This window comes from Microtus oregoni, unplaced genomic scaffold (genome assembly GCF_018167655.1).
Source record: "Microtus oregoni isolate MIOR12 unplaced genomic scaffold, Mior012 000029F_ref0000214, whole genome shotgun sequence".
Taxonomy (NCBI): domain Eukaryota; kingdom Metazoa; phylum Chordata; class Mammalia; order Rodentia; family Cricetidae; genus Microtus; species Microtus oregoni.
In genome coordinates, this window is record NW_024543088.1 from 1,269,528 (window position 1) to 1,288,612 (window position 19,085).

The following is a 19,085-nucleotide window of genomic DNA, read 5'->3' on the forward strand; positions in this document are numbered from 1 at the left end:
TTGACTCTGAACATCTGCCAATACCAGGTGCAGCCCTGTGATGTGGGATTCCCCTCTGTATGCTGTGATTATCATTAGTGAATAAAGAAAGCTGGCTTGAGCCTATAGCAGGGCAGAGCAGAGGTAGGCGGGGAAACTAAACTGAATGCTGGGAGAAAGAAGGCAGAGTTAAGAGAAGCCATGTAGCCCTGCCGGAGACAGACACTGGAACTTTACCTGGTAAGCCACAGCCTTGTGTTGATACACAGATTAATGGAGATGGGTTAATTTAAGATATGAGTTAGCCAGAAATATGCTTAAGATATTGGCCAAACAGTATTGCAAATAATATGGTTTCTGTGTGATAATTTCAGGGCTGAGCAGCTGGGAACTAACCAGCAGGCTTCCTACAACAGCCCTGTTCCAAATGCACCTGACAGATGATGAAGTGCAAATGCTGCACCTCTCACACAAGTAACTGGGAATCTGGGAGGAAAAGACCTATCATTTGGAGCTCTGAGTCCCTTTTATAGCCACAACGTTCTTGCTGGCTTTTTCTCCCTCAACTGATGGAAAAGATGCTTTTGTTTTTGGGCGTTTCAAAAGAACCAACCACATGTGTCCAAGTGTAAGAGAAAATTTGCTTACTCAAGTGCAATTTGCCAACAAGGCAGTAAAAACCCAACTGTGCTCCAGACCCAGGGAGCTGACTTCCGCCTCAGCACCCGTGCCAGCCCACCCACTGTGGGAGGCACTAAGCCCCAAGTGGGGCTTCTGAGACCAAAAATCAGTGACTAGCAGAAACCAGGAGTTTCAACGTGACTAAAAACACAAACAGGCAATAGAGGCATCTCCAGAGTCTCAGACTCCTTTGCCGCAAGCTCTAAATAACAAAACCCAAACGACTCTTTTGTGTTGAGCATGTGTGTGTGTATGAAGGGTACATGCATGTGTGTATATGTGTGTGCAGGTACACTTGCCTATTTGTACACATGTGCAGACTAAAGGCAGATAACTGGTTGTTTCATCTCTATTCTTGTCCACCTAAGTTTTGAAGTCAAGTTCTCTTCACTGAACACAGAGCTCACGGTGTCAGCAACACTGGCTGGCCAGCAGGTCCCTCGTCTCCACTCCACCAGTGCTGGGGTTACAGGCATGCACTGCTGTGCTCAGCTTTTTATGTGGGAGCTGAGGGATCTGAACTCAGGTCCTCATGCTTGCATCCATCATTTTACACTTGAGCCAGGCTTCAACGCTTAAAACCTCCAATTTTAATACAATCTTTCCAATTTACAATAAAAGTTTTGAATTTGCAGTCCATAGATATCCTTGAAAGTAGATGCTTGTATATTAACTTTCTATTGTGGCTGTAGTTGCCACAGCAAACCACCATATTTTAACCACTCCTTTAAATTACAAAGCCCAACTCATACTTGTGCTGACTGTCCCCTCAGTTCTAGCTGCTGCATGTGCCCAAATGGTTCTTGCCTGCATCTGTATCCTCCTTTTCTACCTGCTGGACTTTCCAGAGTCTTCAAAGGCTGGTGCATTCACACTTCCTGGACCAGGCCTCTTGATGCCTCTGCCAGGGTTAATCTTCCCTTCTCCCACTGAGTCATCTCTCCGCCTCTTCAGTGGTGTTTACTCTTATATACAATCATACTCTAGGTACTTGTGCAATATCTCTGCAGGAAACAGATGCCCAAGGCTGGAAATAATTGAGATTCATGAAATGTACCCCCTCAGCTCCCAGTACAGTACATTGCACATTTTAAACCTAAATACCTTTTAAAAATTTATTTTTATTTATATGTGTGCTTGTATGGAATGTATATTACGTGTGTGTAGCTGCCTATGGAGACAAGAAGAAGGCACTGGATCACTTGGAGCTGGAGTTACAGATGGCCTTGAGCCACCTGATGTGGGTGCTGGGAACTCAATTTCTGTCCTTTGGAGGAGTGGGAAGTACTCTTAACTGCTGAGTCATCTTTCCAACCCTGAACATTCTGAATTTAATTATTTTATTTCAGCTTCAACATGGGACTACCCACTCAAATAATCCAAATTTCCCAGAAATTTCTAAAGCAATGCATACATATGCAAGGCAAATCTCAGTTGAAGTAGTTAAATGAGAAACATTATAATTATGTAGATGGAATTACAAGATATAACAAAGATCCTCCAAACAGATCATTAGCTTCTAACTGTATGTGAAATTCAGTAATTAACAATGGTTTTAAAATTGAACACATCACACACAGATCAAAGGATGAAAACACTGTCAGATGATACCAAGCTGGGCTTCAGTGCGGGGGCCATTCTATTACTAAAGATAGTCTTACATGGTTTCCAAAATACTTAATATACAAGCCCTAAGGGAGCCCCCCAGGTAGGAATCAAGAGAGTGTCATCTTTAAGACTGGAGAAAGAATGGACCAGGCAGTCTTATTGGGATTATTTATGGTAAATCAAAGCAACAAGTAGGCTTAAATATTTAGCTCAGCAGAGTGGAGAGGGAAGCTGATTTCCTCTATATTCCTGCCCTGAGGAACCAGGAGACAGGCATGCTCCATGTGGCATAGCAGAGGGAGGTGGCAGTGCCACAAAGGGGTCTAACCTACCACCCTCTGATTGGCAGGAATGCTCCTATTCCTCCACTGCTTAGTGTCAGGGTTCTCATATTGGACCAAGGATGCAGGAAGCGGGGGCTGGGTTAGTGTTACTCTGTCACACAGGCCCAGAGGCTGATGTCACAGCCTCACTGGACAAGGAAACAGACACAGAGATCAAAAACAAAAGTGCAGCTGGAGCAACAGCTGAGTGTGCAGGGGCTGCCTGGCTAGAGGGTGGCATGCAGCTCAACCCCCAGTCCAAGAAAACAAGAAACAAAACAGAACAACAAAAATAAGTGGACAGCTCTGTCAATAGAGTCCCACATTAAGAAAAAAAAAAGTGCATGGAACGGAAAAGTATTTGACAAAACATTGCTGGAACCCTCCCCTAAAATCTGACAAAAGACATAAATGTCTAAACTCAGAAAGATGATCAAGGTCCAAACAGGATAAGCAGAGAGAAATCTATATTGATTTAAATCATAATTAAATTTCTGGAAACTAAAGACAAAGAAAAAAGGCCATAAAAATAGCTGGAGAAAAATAAAGCATCAAAGAGGAACATATGAAAAGGACTTCTTCAAAATCAACGGTAGGGGAGGAGGAACATGGAAGATTTCTAAGTACTAAAAGTGTCCCACTGGGGATGTAGCTCACTTGATAGAGGATCTCCCTGGGTTTCATCACTAGGAGGACATAAACTGGATATGGTAGCACATGCCTATAATCCCAGAGTTAGGGAGATGGAGGCAGGAGGATCATAATTTAAGGCTGTCCTTGTTAGAGCACAGACAAGGCTGGCCAGACCAAGCTGTATGAGATGCTGTCTCAGAGTAAATAAGTAAGTGTTAAATATGAATTCTAAAGGTGGTGATGGGATAGTCTTTAAGAATGAGGGGCAAAAGGGCTCAGTCAGTACAATATTTGCCTAGAATGTAAAAAACCCCGAGTTCGATCCTCAGTACTTCATAAACTGGGTATGGTAGTACAAGCCTATAACCCCAGGGCTGGGGAAGTTCAGGAAGGAGGGATCACAAGTCAGAATCTGGTCTAGGATACACATAGAGGCCCTTTTTCAAAAAACAAGTTATTCTTTGGCCTCCACCCACATCCGTGCCACAGCACGTATGTCTGGGTTCAGGCACATGCATCACACACATCACAGACACACAGATACATACACACACGGTGGCGGGGGGAGAGCAGATGAAAAGTACAAGCAATAGAGAGCAGACACTGTGGAATCATCAATAGAAAGCTGTGAGACAATGGCTGCTAAAGAAGGTACCAGTGCAAGGAAACTAGACAGTTCCCTCACTGTCTGTGGCTTGATATACTCATCCTAACTTCATGAAAAGGCCACATACATTCAGAGAAATATGCTTCAAATTGTGAATGTTTATGGAACACAAAACAGAACCTCAAAATATACGAAGCAAATGGACACAGCTACAGGCAAGACAGATGCACAATTATAGTTGGGGACCCAAATACCCGACTCTCAGGGACTGAAGAAACCTACTGGACAGCTCAGTAAGAATACTGTGCTCATCAATGTCAACTAACAACAGCTGATGTGCAGAATATTCCAGCAAATAGCAAGCTATGCATATTTAAGTGCCTATAGAATATTTACTAATAGGACCATAAAATATATGCTTAAGAGATTGTGATTTGGGCTGTAAGACACACTCAAGAAATAGAAAAGAATAGGAATCATATACAGTGTGTCCTCTAACCACAATGAACTCTACTAAGTACTCAATAACAAATTGACAATAGTCAGAAACTACATCAGACATACAAATAATTCATGAGTCGAAGATAGCTAAATAAAATAAATAAATGAACACAAGAGTAATTAAAAACAAAAGAGCATATTGAGATATATGGTGACAGTGGAGGCAGGACTTAAAATGTCTGGGGCAGTGGGATGGCTCAGTGGTAAAGGCGCTTGGCTCAGAAGCCTGACAAGTTGAAAAGCCAAGTTCAAGCCTCAGAACCCCTAAAAAGCCAGCAGATGCAGTGAGTGGTGTGCACCCAGAATCCCAGCTCTTCTAAGGGTGAGATGAAGCCAGAGAAAGTAGGATCTAAGAGTGAGGAGCTCATCGCAAGGCAGAAAGAAGACTGCTTCAACAAGTTGGAGAGCCCTAGCACTTGGGAGGTGGAGCTGGAGGATAGCAAGCTCTGGGTCAGCCTCATTTGCATCATTGGTTTGAGACCAGTCAACATGAGGCTATCTGAAAACAGCAAAAAGGAAAGGAGCCAAACATGGGTGGCTCACACCTTTAATCCCACCTCTGAGGAGGTACTCTCTTTCAACAAACCAGGAACAAGGGAGTGCAAATTAAATCCAAAGTAAACAGAAGGAAAGAAACAGTAAAGAGCAGAATTAACCCTGGGGTGGTGGCTCACACCTATCTCAGAACTCAGGAAGCTGAGGCATGAAGATTGCCATAGTTAGTTCAAAGCCAGTCTGGCTACCCCACTCCAATTCTTAAAAACAAGAAAATAAACAGAAATAAATAAAATTTAAAACTGGAATATCACAGAGGAGAAAAAAAAATCAATGGAATAAAAAAGTTGATCATTTTTGTTAGGGAAAAATTAGCAGTAAAACTAATATAACCCTCTAGGAAGAGTAGAAAAATAGAGAGCTCAGCAGCAGAGCACTTATCTAGCATGTGCAACACCATGGGCACCATCTCCTAAACCACTAAAGGAAAAAGTGTGGGTGTGTGGGGTTAAAATCAATCAATGCAGTCAAGTAGATGGTTCAGTTGGTAGGGTGTTTACATGAGGAAGTACTGAAACATGAGTTTGAGTCCCAGAACTGGCATGAAAAAGTTGAACGTGGTGGTGGTATACTTTAATCCCAACTGTGAGAAAGAGGAGACAGGTGAATCCCAGATAGCTAGCCTAGCTTAATCAGTGAGCTTTAGGCCAGTGAGAGACCTTGTCTCAAAAGCAAGGGATGACACTCAAGGTTGATCTCTGATCTCCACATGCACACAGGTACAGCCACACATACACAAAGGCACAAAAAAAATTAGTCAACGAATAGAAAACACTGACTGTCAGTGGCAGTAAAAAAAGAGAGGCCATCAGGATTCTCAGCACTCTCACTTGACATAGTATTGTAGCTACTGCAATAGGCAAAGAAAAAGAAATGAAAGGCATTCTCTTTTCTTTCAGAACTATGCCAATTGTTTTTATCTTTTAAATCTACCCTCTAGTCCCCCTCCATTCTCCCACTAGACCTCCAACTTCTCATTTTCTTAAATACTGCCATATGTACAAGGGCAGACTCAAGGGAAGAAAGAATTAAAACAGCCTCTACTTGCAAATAACATAACAGTTTGTGCAGAATACTGCAAGTGACAGAAAGCCCCTACAACCACTCAGCAATATCATGGCACAAGACCCAAATACAGAGGCCAAGTGCACTGTTATCATTAACAGTGAGTGGGCTGAAAGCGAAAGCACAGTATCTTTTATAATTGCCTTAAAGAAAACTCTGCTCTGGGGCATAAACTTCATAAAACATGTTTAGGATCACGAGAAGTGGAGCAGGCTGGTGAAAAAAAAATATCAGGCTTTAAACGAAGGTGCTGTGTTCATGGATTAGAAAGCTCAACATGGGCATGAGGTTCTTTCCAAGCTGATCTTCTGGCTTATATCATCAATTTCCCAACAATGTTTTTATAGACATAGGAGGTCATTTATAGAACTTACACTGGGGCTAGAGGGATGGCTCAGGGAATAAGAGTGTACTGCTCTTGTACAGGACCCAAGTTAGGCTTCCATAACCAACATCAGACAGCTCACAACCACAATAACTCTGGCGTGGGGGTGGGGGTGGGGGTGGGGGGTCCAACTCCCTCTTCTGGTTTCCAAGAGCACTGTACTCCTGAGTGTACCCATACTAAGACATAAGAATACACATGATTTTTTTTTTTTAAGTTATAAGGAAAAAAGGACAGGCCCTGGGCTAGCTAAAATCTGGGACAAGGGAAAAGATAATGTGGGAGAAATACTGAAACTCATATATAGTTACAGTAATCAACACTGTGTGACATTAGCATAGGGACATACAGACCATGGGAACAAATTACAAAACTCACACATATACAAATAGACCAACTGATTGTCATTTTTATAGAGACATAAAGCAGTTTAATAAGAAAATAACTAATAGTTCTGAACTTGGATATTCACAGGCAGAAAAAAAAAGGCTTCAACTTAAAAGTAAGAGAAAAAACTATAAAACTCTTAGAGAAAAATCTTTTGGATCTAGGCCAAGCAAAAAGTTCTTAAGACATGATAGCAAAAGCATAATCCATAAAAATAAAAATGGATAAACTGACTTTACTGAAATTAAAAATGTTTACTTTGCAAAAGACCCATTGTAGAGAATGGAAGGACAGACCATATATACAATCTTTGTGTGGAATAAAGGACTAGTATCCACCATATATAAAGAGCTCCTTAAATTCAACAATAAAAGCACAAAGAACCTAATTAGATGAGGGACCAAAAAAATGTGTGTTTTTTTTGTTTTTTGTTTTTTTTTTACCAAAGAGGGTGAGAGGCAAATGATAAGACTTTCAGCATCATTAACAGTAGGGACATACAAATTAAAACTCTAAGAAAATACAGTATATACCTCTAAGAACAGCTGAAGAAAGTCGGTGACATCACCTAATGCCAGCAAGGATGCAGAGAAACTGATGTGTACAAAAGAACCTTTGGGAGACAGTCTGACAGTTTCTTATAAAGATGAACACATCACTGTTGAATATTATTCCAGACACATTAAAACATAGACACAGACACAAAATTGAGACTAGCGGCCCATGTCTGCCATCCCAGCACTTGGAAGGTAGTAGAAGCAGGAGTAGCAGCCAGCCTCAGTAACATGGTTAAATTTGAGGCTAGCCTAGGGTACCTGAGACCATGTCATACCTAACCAATCAGCCAACTAATCTAAAAGAATGTAGTATTCTATGTGTAGTGAGCGGCAGGTGGGAAGAACCCAGATACCCTCACGAGGTGATCAGAGAGGTGGTACATTACTCAGCAGGAAGGTGGGAATTATGGCCATGTGCAGTTGCTTACATGGGGAGCACCACAGAAATGTCCTGATAAAAGTCAATTCCAAAAGACCATATACTGCATGAATTCCATTTATAGAATATGCTGTGTGGGGTGTACAGTGGTTGCATGTGAGTGTGTGGGTGTGCACAGGAGCCAGAACAGGGCATCAGGTGTCATCCTTTATCATATTGCCTTCTGGCCTTGAAAAAGGGTCTCTTACTGAACTAGAAGCATGTTTCTGCCAGGCTGGCTGCCAAGCAAGCTCTGGAGAGTTCTATGATGACAATTAAGGTAGTCATCAATCTGATTACAGGGGAAGACAAGTTCAGGTACCCTCTCTGCTATTGCTTAGGGTTTTAGCTGGGGTCATTCTTGTCTCTGGTGCCCCATCCTTGTCTGTGGTTTACAGCCTTGCCCAGCTTTTTACATGGGTGTTGGGGGTTCAAACCCAGGAACCCTGTTTGCAGAACAAATGCTCTTACCCACTGAACCATCTCCTCAGCTCCAACGCAATAGTTTTGAAGTGACAAAATGATAGAATTGGGAGAACTGATTGATCAAGGTCAGGATCAGTGAGGAGACCAGGGACTGAGAAGGATTTAAAGTTGAAAAATGAATTCTAACTAGTTACCACAGATAAAACACATTTAATATAGAACGATGAGTAAGAAGGTTGGGTATAAAAAAACGCCTTCTGGGAAGGACTCAGAGAGACTAGGAGGGGCTGAAAAATAGTGACTAGAGTCTAAAAACAGCCAAAAGCCATTTTATACATATATGAAATTGTAAAGGACTAAACATTTTAAATTACTAATTTAACAAAGTACATTAAAAAAAAAAGACACTGCAGAATACCTGTTAACAAATTGCAATTCTGTTGATAAGGAGGCCAGTAAAAGCAAACACTAAGAGCTCAGGAAGCAGAGACTGACTTCTCTAAAATGTACTTAACAGACTCAAGTAGACTTGAGTTTACGTTTCTAAATATTTTTTCTGCCTCCCAGGTTGAAAGAAACTGAGCCCTCAAGCCTACCTGGTTCTGGGATACAGAAAAGCAGCAAAAATAAAACCAGACTCCCTGAGTGACTGTCAAGTGCGTTTTGCCCCTCTGTCGCTGAGGGAAATTTGAACAACTATACCCATTCCTTTAAGGTGACTGTCTAATGTTTACGGAGCACTTGGCCAGAACCCTGAAACTGCCCGAGGCTCTGAAAGGTGAAAAGGGTGTGATTTATCCTTCAAATGATTTTCTTCCCATCTTGAGCCCAAAGGAGCTACTTGTATTAAAACGAAACATTTAGTAACAAACATGTTGAGTGTGGGAGTGTTGGCCCGGAAGTCTGGCTCCCAGGATCCCAGCCCAACCACCCTACACCAAGGTTCCTCAAGGCCGAAGTGAAAGACGCGTCCCAGATGGGTTTCTGTGCCCCCTTGCTAAATTAAAAGCCCATTAGGTTCTATAAATCGGTCTCCAAATTGGCTTTAGGGTAGGACAAAGCTCTCCACCTGTTTGGGACTGCGTTCCTCAGACCTGTAATTTGCCCTCCCCGCCAAATAACTTGGGGCTTGGGAAGGATCAAGAAGATAAGAAAAAGGGAGATGAGAAACTTCGAGAGGAAACTAATCGCGATGCAGGGCAGATGCTCTCTGCCCTCCTCTAGACTTTTCTACAGCTTTCTTTTTTGAAATACGGTCTCACATAGCCCAGGCTAGCATCAGACTCGCCGTGTAGCTAAGCCTGGAACTTCACCTCCTGCCTCTGCCTCCACAGTGCTGGAATTACGGAGTAGGCCACCATGGCCAGTTTATTCAACCTGGGGCCCTTGTGCGTGCTAGGCAAGCACTCTACCAACTGAGCTACAGGCCCAGCTCTCCAGATCTTTCTTTCAGACCCTTTTGTACAGACTCGCAGTTCTAACACCGGCCCTAGACTCTGTCAACATGACTGTTTCTTTCGCACATGTGGCACAGAATATAAAAGGCACAAGGGACAGGACCCTGAGTTCAAAACCACATGAGGATTATTGCATCTGGTCCAAAGTCAAAAACAACCATGCAACAACGACGACAATGTGGACACTGAATCACAGTGAGCAGCCTTTCAGGAAGCTTTATGTTTTGCTTTGCAGGGCTGAAGCCCAGCAGCTTGAACAGGCTAGACAAGTGCTTTACCACCCAACAATTCCCCAGTCCTAGTTTTTTTTTTTTCCTTTAGTTCCATAATACTCCTGTGCGTAAGCTTTTAAAGTAAATAAAGTCTTATTGTTTAGTGACACATACCAAAATATTTTCTAATACAGTTATACATCTGGAATTTGCTTAGAGACCAGGGAGTCAGAGGTGAAGGAGATCAGCACAGAATGGATCCTTGTTTTAAAGCTGAGCCGTGTCTCACAGCTCCTTCTAACATCTCCTCTAACTTGGTACGTATATGTTAAGTCTCCATATTAAAGAGTTTAAAGAACATTGTGTGGCTGGCACATGCCTGTAATCCTACCACTGGGGAGATGGGGGCAGAGGGATGTCTTAGGAGCTCAAGGTCATCCTGGGCCACACAGCAAGGCCAGCCTGGGCTTCACGAGACCCTGTCTCAAAAATCCAAAACAAACAAAACTTTAAAACTGAAGACTAGGGACTGGCAAGGTAGTTTTAGTTAGTCAAGTGCCACCTAGCCCTGGTTCAATCCCTAGCCCTCCGTGGACCAAGCGAGGTGACACAGCGCCCCACATCCCCAGTAATTCCAGTATTTGGGGAGTGGAAGCGGGGGCGGGGGGGTGGATCAAAAGTTCAAGGTCATCCTCAGTTACTTAGTAAGTTCAAGGCTAGACTGGGATGTATGAGACACTGTGTCCAAAAAATAACGATTAAAATGGTCGATTCTCATTTACAAATAAGAACAGGGGACGGATGTCCTCCAACCTACACTGTAAGCTTCGCTGGCTGGAGGGACGGGAAGAGTTGGCGACCCTTACTCCACGTGTCCAGCCCTAAGAGTCCTTCAGAACCCAAGGCCCCGCGCGTGGTCCAGTTTCCACTCCCACGGTCCCCAGGCAACCAAGATTCTGGAAAGCTATCAGGCCCCTGGGGGTCACCGGAGTAACCCCGGCTGGCGCGGCTAGAGGTCCCTTTCGAAGGGGAGGGGCGCCCGGCAGCAGGGTCGCCGGTCCCGGGGAGGACAAAGGGGGCGGGGTCCCGAGCCCACTCGGGGCCAGGTGTGTGTGGGCGGTGCCGCGCGTCACCTTGAGGATGTTGTCGAAGATGGTGTCGCGGAACTCCAGCAGAGCCTTCTGGTCGAACTCCCGGCCGTGGATGATGCGCATCTGCTTGAGGAACGTGGACTTGCCGCTCTCGCCGGCGCCCAGCAGCAGGATCTTGACCAGCCGCCTGACCGCGCGCCGCTCGCGGGCCAGCAGCGCGTCGATGTCGCGGCTGCGCCGTCGGGCCTCGCGCTCCGCGTCGCGCGCCGCGCCGGCCCTGCGCTCGCGGGCTCCGGCCTCGGCCGGCAGCAGGCAGCGGCTGAGGGTCCGCACCACCCCGGACATGGCCGCCCTCAGGCCGCGGCCGCGCCCCGCCGAGGCCCGCGCGCCATGGACGCCCCTCAGCCGGCGCGGCCCTGCCGGGCCAGGCGCCGCCCCGCCCGCCGCTCCCTCAGGCCGCGTCCGCCGCCGCCGCCCCGAGGCCCTCACAAGCCCGGCCGGCAGAGGGGCGGAGGGAAAGGCGCGGAGGGTGGGGCGGCGCCGCTCAGGAGCCCATTTATTGGTTGAGAAGCCGTCTAGTCGATGGAGCCCGACTTTTTATTGGACAAGTGTACTTCGGAGGAGGCGGGAGCTCCTGCGGCCTTTGGGGCGGAGCCGGCGCCGAAAGAGGCGGGATCTTTGCGGCGAGGGACGTCTCATTGGACGGCCGGGCGAGCTTCTTTCTTTCAGAATGAAAGGGAGGCGGGGCCATCGAGGAGGAGGAGCTGCAGTTCTCCGAGGCCAATTATAAGTTCTCTGAGTGTCTGTCCATCACAGTGACCCTGCGTGGGATTGGAAATTGGGCGAAACGAGGCGTGGCCACAAGTGCCAGGTGTACAGAGTGACTTTCTGCCCAATTTCCCAGGTTGCGTCCGGCTATGGGTCCTAGATCTTCCCGGAGCCACATAAGACGGGGCCGTAAAGCTGGAAAATACCGATGAGGTCCGCTTGCTTTTAAGTTTAGGGAGAAAGCTCAGCCGTTTTCCTTCCAAAAACACTGGAGCACGGGGGGCCATAATTTTCAAACAAATGCTCCTTTGAGTGTTGCATGGAAACAAAATAAGGGAAAAACAAACAAAAAAAGAGAGTTGCTTGGGCCTTCCTGGGTACTTTAATCTTAAAGTGTGATTAAGGGGAGATGGCTCAGTGGGAAAGGGCGTTTGTGGGAAAGCGTGAGAACATGAATTTCCCAGTTGTATCTGTATCCCCAGCATTGGAGAAGCCAAGTTAGACTAATTCCGGGAACTTGCTAGGCAGCTAGCCTAGCCCGAAGAGTAAGGTTAAGGTTCAATAAGAGAATCTGTCTCAAAAATGAAGGTAGAAAGGCAATAGAGCAAGGCACAGGATGACTCATGGTCTCTGCATGTGTGGGCACTGCTACACACAAACACGCGCACGTGATTGTTAAAATCACTCAAAGGCATTCTGATATGGCATGGTGATAGAAAGCATGGGTTCTGAAGGGTATTGGCGGTGCATATAGGTCATCACAGAACTTGAGAGGCAGAGGCAAGAGGATTGATCCAAGTTTGAGGCTAGTCAGGGCTACATAGTAATTTTCAGGCCATCCTGGCTACAGGGTGCGAGTTTGTCTCAGGGAGAGGCTGGGAGGGAAGGGCAGGCGTGCGGGTCAGAGCCCACTTTCCATTACAAACAGAACATAACCTTTGGCGTTGGCCCTCATCTTCCACTTTGTTTGAGGCAGGGTCTCTTATTGTTGGCCACTGCTAGGCTAGCCAGTTCACAAACTTCTGCAGACTCCTCTGTCTCCGCTTCCCATCTTGTCATGCTCGCTAATGCACCTTGCTGTGTGTGGTTTCTGGGGATCTTAACACAGGTCCTCACTCTTTTGAAGCATAGACCTTACCCAATGAGCCATCTCCCCAGGCCAAGTTTTATTTTTTGAAGCAGGGTCTCGTGGATAGGTGGCTGGCCTTACACTGTCTATATAGCTGAGGATGACTTTGAACTGCTGATCCTCTTGCCTTTGCCACCTAAATGCTAGGATCACAGGTGTGTGCTCTCACACCTAAGGGTATGTTTCTAGGAGAGAAAATAGGGAAATCTGAACCCAGGATCTAGAAAAGTTTGTTCCTTATTCAGTTAAAAAAAATGAATTAATTCACCATTTTTCAGCAAATGCTCCAGACATTTACAAATAACTTTATAACTTTGTAAATAGCCTGATGCCAGTGTTTATAGAATCATTAACTATTTTAAAGGATCACTTAGCTTTTTTTTTAGTGACACATTTTGTGGTGTTTTATGGGAGAAATTATATACTGTTGATAGTATCTAATTTGGTACTTTGACAAGGGCTCTGGCCATATCCTCCACATTTGCTAAAAGGCTCAAGTGCTTGAAATAAACACGTGTATCCATGCACTCCATAATAGTCTCTTAATTACCCCTGGCATTTATATAGCATGCTATAATTTCTCAAGTGCCTCTGCATACGTTCTCTCATGTCATCCGTTCTCTCCACAGTGCGGGGAGAGAAGCAAACATTGGACAACTGTAATCAAAGAATCCAAGGGCTGGAGTCTGCAGAGCAAGCGTGAAGCCCTGAGTTCGGATCTCCAGAACCTATGTGAAATATCAGCAGCCATAGTGTGTGGCTCTAACACCCCCCCCCCAGTACTGAGTGTGGGGAGGCAGAGACAGGTGGATCCCTGGAGCTTATCGGCCAGCCAGCCTAGCTGAATCAATGAGTTTCAGGTCCTTGAGTATCTTAATTTGCTTTTCTCTAGCCGTGGTAAACACCATAACCAAAAGCAATTTGGAGAGGAAAGGGTTTATTTTCGTTTACAGGTTGTATAGTCTACCGTCACTGGAAGCCAAGGCAGGAAGCAGAGGCAAGAGCTTGAAACAGAGACTGTGGAATAGCACTCCTTACTGGCTTGCTTCCCCGACTCATGCTCAACCAACCTTCTTCTTTTTTTTTATTGAAAAAATAAATTTCCGCCTCCTCCCAGCCTCCCATTTCCCTCCCTCTCCTCCCACTCCTCTCCCCCTCCCCCCATTCCTCTCCCCCTCCCTCTCCAGTCTGAAGAGCAGTCAGGGTACCCTGCCCTGTGGAAAGTCCAAAGTCTTCCCCCCTTCATCCTGGTCTAGGAAGGTGAACATCCAAACTGACTAGGCTCCCACAAAGCCAGAACATGAAGTAGAATCAAAACCCAGTGCCATTGTCCTTGGCTTTTCAGCAGCCCTCATTGTCCGCCATATTCAGAGAGTCCGGTTTTATCTCATGCTTTTTCAGTCACAGTCCAGCTGGCCTTGGTGAGCTCCCAATAGATCAGCCTCACTGTCTCCTTGGGTGGGTACACCCCTTGTGGTCCTGACTTCTTTGCTCATGTTCTTCCTCCTTCTGCTCCTCATTGGGACATTGGGAGCTCAGTCCGGTGCTCCAGTGTGGGTCTCTGTCTCTATCTCCATCCATCGCCAGATGAAGGTTCTATGGTGATATGCAAGATATTCATCAGTATGGCTATAGGATAGGGTCATTTCAGGTTCCCTATCCTCAGCTGCCCCAGGAACTAACTGGGGATATCGCCCTGGGCACCTGGAAGCCCCTCTAGGTCCATGTCTCTTGCCAACCCTAAGATGGCTCCCTTAATTAAGATATGTGCTTCCCTGCTCCCCTATCCAACCTTCCTTTATCCCAATCATCCCATTTCCCCAAGTTCCCCCCATCCTCTCCTTCTCACTTTTCTCTCCCCATCTCCCCTTACCCCCTCCCACCCCACACCCAAGATCCCAATTTTTTGCCCAGCAATCTTGTCTACTTCCCATAACCAGGAGGATAGCTATATGTTTTTCTTTGGGTTCACCTTCTTATTTAGCTTCTTTAAGATATCAAATTATAGACTCACTGACCTTTATTTATGGCTAGAAACCAATTATGAGTGAGTACATCCCATGTTCATCTTTTTGGGTCTGGGTTACCTCACTCAGGATAGTGTTTCAACCAGCCTTCTTATACAATCCAGGACCACCTGCCCAGGCACGGCATTGCCCACGGTAGGATGCCTGGGTCATCCCACATCAATTAGTAATCGGAATACGCCCATAGGCCAATCTAATTCCTTCTTCCTAATATGTCAAATGACAACTGAAGCTAACTACAATAGACGCTGCTTCAAAGAGGAAGAAAGAAAGAAAGAAAGGAAGGAAGGAAGGAAGGAAGGAAGGAAGAGATGTTATTGAAGAAAGGTATTTAAAGCTGACCTCAGACCTCTGCATACCCACATACACATATGCGTGCATGCGCACTACAAATACATATTCACACATACAAACTCTCAAACACACCATACCATCCTACACACACAGAGAGAACGTTGAGTTCCAAGCACTAACAGGGATGATTAGGTATAAGTATGGTTAGTAAATTGCAGAACCCGGACAGGAAGCCTGACCTAGTACATGCTTCACATATACTGTGGGTTCTGGGCATGCATGTGAGTTTGGAAGCTTTACTTTACCATTTAGGGCTGTGTGACTTGGGATGAGTCATTTAATGTCTCTCTAACTCACTTTTCTTATCTGTAAATCGGAAAAACAGAGCCCGGGGCTGGAGAGATGGCTTAGTGCTGAAGAACACTGGCTGCTCTTCTAGAGGACTCAGGTTTTATTCTCAGCATCCACATGATGACTCACAACTACCTGCAACTCCAGCCCTAGGGGATTTGATATCCTATTCTGGCCTCAGCAGGCACCAAGCATGCATATGGTTCACAAACATACAAGTAGGGACAACACCTGTACACAAAAATAAAATAAAAATTTTAAAAAGAATATGTATTGTTGCTATGGCAGAGGGCCTGAATTCAGTTTCCCAGCACTCACATTGGGTATCTCACAACTGCCTATAACTCCAGATCCAGAGGACTCAACACCGTCTTCTGACTTCTATGGGCATACACACACACACACACACACACACACACACACACACACTTACACACAATACATACATAGACACAAGCACTAAAAAAATAAAAAATAATCTAAAAATGGACCTTGATAAATATCAAACAAGTTTGCAATGGGAAAGGCTTAGCCAGGCGCTGGGTAAAAATCAGACAGGAAGTAGAGGTGGGGCAATAAGAACAGTAGTATTCTAGGAAGAAGGAAGCTCTTTCCCAAGTCCTGCCCAGACCACAGAAGAAGCAAGATGTGAGCTACCCTGCTGAAAAAGGTACTGAGCCATGTGGCTAACATAGATAAGAATAATGTGTTAATATAAGTTAAAAGAGTTAATAAGAAGCCTGAGCTAATGGGTCAATCAGTTTATCATTAATATAAACTCTCTGTGTAATTTCTTTGGGACTTGCTGGCTGTGGGAACTGGGCAGGACGGAAACCCCAACAAGCCCAGCCCTCATGTTACACATCATTCATCTATCTAATTATCTATCTAATCATCCATCCATCATTCATTATCTAATATCCATCTATCTACTCACTTACTTTCCCATCCTTCCAATTGTCCCTCCATATACCTACTATCTATCTACTCATCTGCCATCTACATACCTACCCATTCACCCATCCGCCAATATATTTGCTTATTCATCCACCCACCCACCTGGCTGTCCTTCTGTTGTGTAATATTTTGTTTGGATTCTGACAAATAAAGCTTGCTTGGAGGTCAGAGAGCAGAGCTAGCCATTAGGTAAACATAGAGGTCTGTACAGAGAGGAGACAGGAAGTGACAACATGGGATGGAGACAGGAAGTGATAAGGCTGGGTGGAGACAGGATCTCAGTCCTTTTAGGACTGGAAGAACAGAAGAGGAAGGAGGCCACTGGTGGCTGCTCCTCTGATCTTTCAGGTTTTACCCCAATATCAGACTTGTTTTTTATTGATATGATTAATTAGATTTATGCTCGCTCCATCCATCCATCCATCCATCCATCCATCCATCCATCCATCGATTCATCCATCCATCCATCGATTCATCCATCCATCCATCGATTCATCCATCCACTTACTCCACTTCCTACCTGTCCACCCATCCACCCATCTACTAACTACTCACTCACTAACCCATCCACTCAGCCAGCCTCCTGACCCCTTCCTATATGCCTTGAAACGAACAAACAGAAAACAACCAAGCCCATGGGGCTTAGTAAGCATGCATCAAATCCTCTGAATTCATGAACCCAAACAAATCTTTCCTTTATTAAGTTGTTCTCTTGGATCTTTTGATCACAGAGATGCAAAAATAACTAATACATAGCCTGGTGATTGGTCCAGTTAAATATCTCTGGGATCTGGAATAAATTCCTGCCTTAGTTGGAGTTCTCTCAGGGAATGTATGAGAAGGGGTGTGGGTATACACGCACAGAGGGATTTTTATGGAATTGGTTTATACAGTTGTGGAGGCTGTGAAGTCCAACATCTGCAGTGTGGGCCAGCAGGGTGGAGATCCGGAAGGGCAAGATGTAGGTCAAGTCCAAAAGCATCTGTTGGAGAAACTGTCCTTTCTCAGGGAAGTCAGTCTGCTCTGCTCAAGCTTTCAGCTGCCCGGATGTGGTCCACCTATAGTACGAGGCATTGTGCCTTACTCTAAGTCCATCTATTTAAATTCATGTCTCATCCAGATCCACCCTCATAGAAGTATCAGGGCAATGTTAGATGGCTTGATGCACGATGATGTTAGCTGGGCACTATGACCCAGCTAAACCAGCACATAAAATAGAACTGTTATTAGAACACTTGTTGAGTTGGGGCGATGGCTCAGTTAGCAAAGTTGTTTACCTCACAAGCCTGAATTACTGAGTATCAATCTCCAGAACCCATGTGAAAAACTGGGCATGGTAGCATGGGCCTGGAATTCTTGCACTGGCAAAATGGAAGAAGCAGACAGGCCGATGGATCCCTACTGCTCACTGGTGTGCTAGCTTGCCTCTATGGTCAAGTTCTAGGCCAGTCAGAGCCGCTGATTCAAATTAAATGTGGGGGAATGACATCTGAATTTGTTCTCTGAACTTTACACACATGCTATGCATGCATACACCCCCACATTAATACACATGCATGTATTCGGGCTTGTATATACACGGAGACAGAGAGAGACACAACACAAGATTTCTTAGATTTCTTCGGTTTTCCTGAAGGACGCCAAAGACTCTGACTACAGCCTATTCTCACAGGTTCTTCCATGGACGGTCTACTCACTGCTGCCAAACATGAGACAGTAACTCAGAACAGCCCATGATGTCTGAGCCTTGCTCAGAGCCCATCATGAAGTTACACCGTTATCCAAATCTGCTGAATTGCTTCTCAAGACTGCCCCCAGTTTCCATTAATGTTCTCTTTATGGAACTGGGTGGCAAGTAACTTTAATCTAGATTCAAATGGAGAAGCATGGCTGAAGGTGGAAGTCAGCAGATCATGTGCTTAGTGTATAGGAAGTCCCAGCACCCGAGCAATGGGGCAGAGAAAGACAGGGAAGTGCTTCTGAGTGTGATGCCCAGGTCACATGACCAACTCTTCCTTAGAAATGTGCTGACTTTAGAACAAGTGACTGTCCCTCCAACTGTGCTGGCCGCACTCCAGAGAGTCCCCATGTCCAGTTCTAGAAATACAGACATATTCTAGAGAGAGGGCAATACTATCAAGGCCCCAAGGTACTAAGCTTGCTACCCATCCGTCTACCCATCCACCTATCTGTCTACCAGTTCAACTGCCCATCCATCCATCCATCCATCCATCCATCCATCCATTTATCCATCAATTCACCCAATACCTATCTATCCATCCATCCATCTGATATCCATCCATCCATCCATCTACCCACCCTTCCATCCATCCACTCATTCACTCATTCACTCACTCACTCACTCACTCACTCACTCACCCATCTACCTGGATGGAAGATCATGGTAGTTGGGCCCAGTTTGGTGACATGGTAGTACCTGGGGTTGAGTAATGCTTCTATGGAAAAGCTGAGCTTGAAAGGAGAGAACTGGAGGGAGTTGGGGCCCTAATTTTATTTATGTTACTATAATAAAATACCTTGACAAAAAGCAACTTAAGGGAGAAAGGGGTTTATTTCTGTTTACAATCCTAGGCCACTGTCCATCAATGTGGGGAAGTCAAGGCAGGAACTTCAAGACATCCACAGTCAAGAGCAGAGAGAAATGAATGCAGAC

At 45.2% G+C, this 19,085-nt stretch overlaps 1 protein-coding gene across 1 annotated transcript in view; it reads right to left on the reverse strand.

Moving 5' to 3' along the window:
* The window catches only part of LOC121464859 (guanine nucleotide-binding protein subunit alpha-12), an 86,280-nt gene extending 74,922 nt beyond the window's left edge, over positions 1-11,358 (reverse strand). Inside the window, exon 1 of the mRNA XM_041677942.1 lies at positions 10,928-11,358. Coding sequence (XP_041533876.1) covers positions 10,928-11,230 — 303 coding nt within the window. The 5' untranslated portion in view covers positions 11,231-11,358. The remainder of the gene's footprint in view (positions 1-10,927) is intronic.
* Between the last annotated feature and the right edge of the window lie 7,727 nt (positions 11,359-19,085).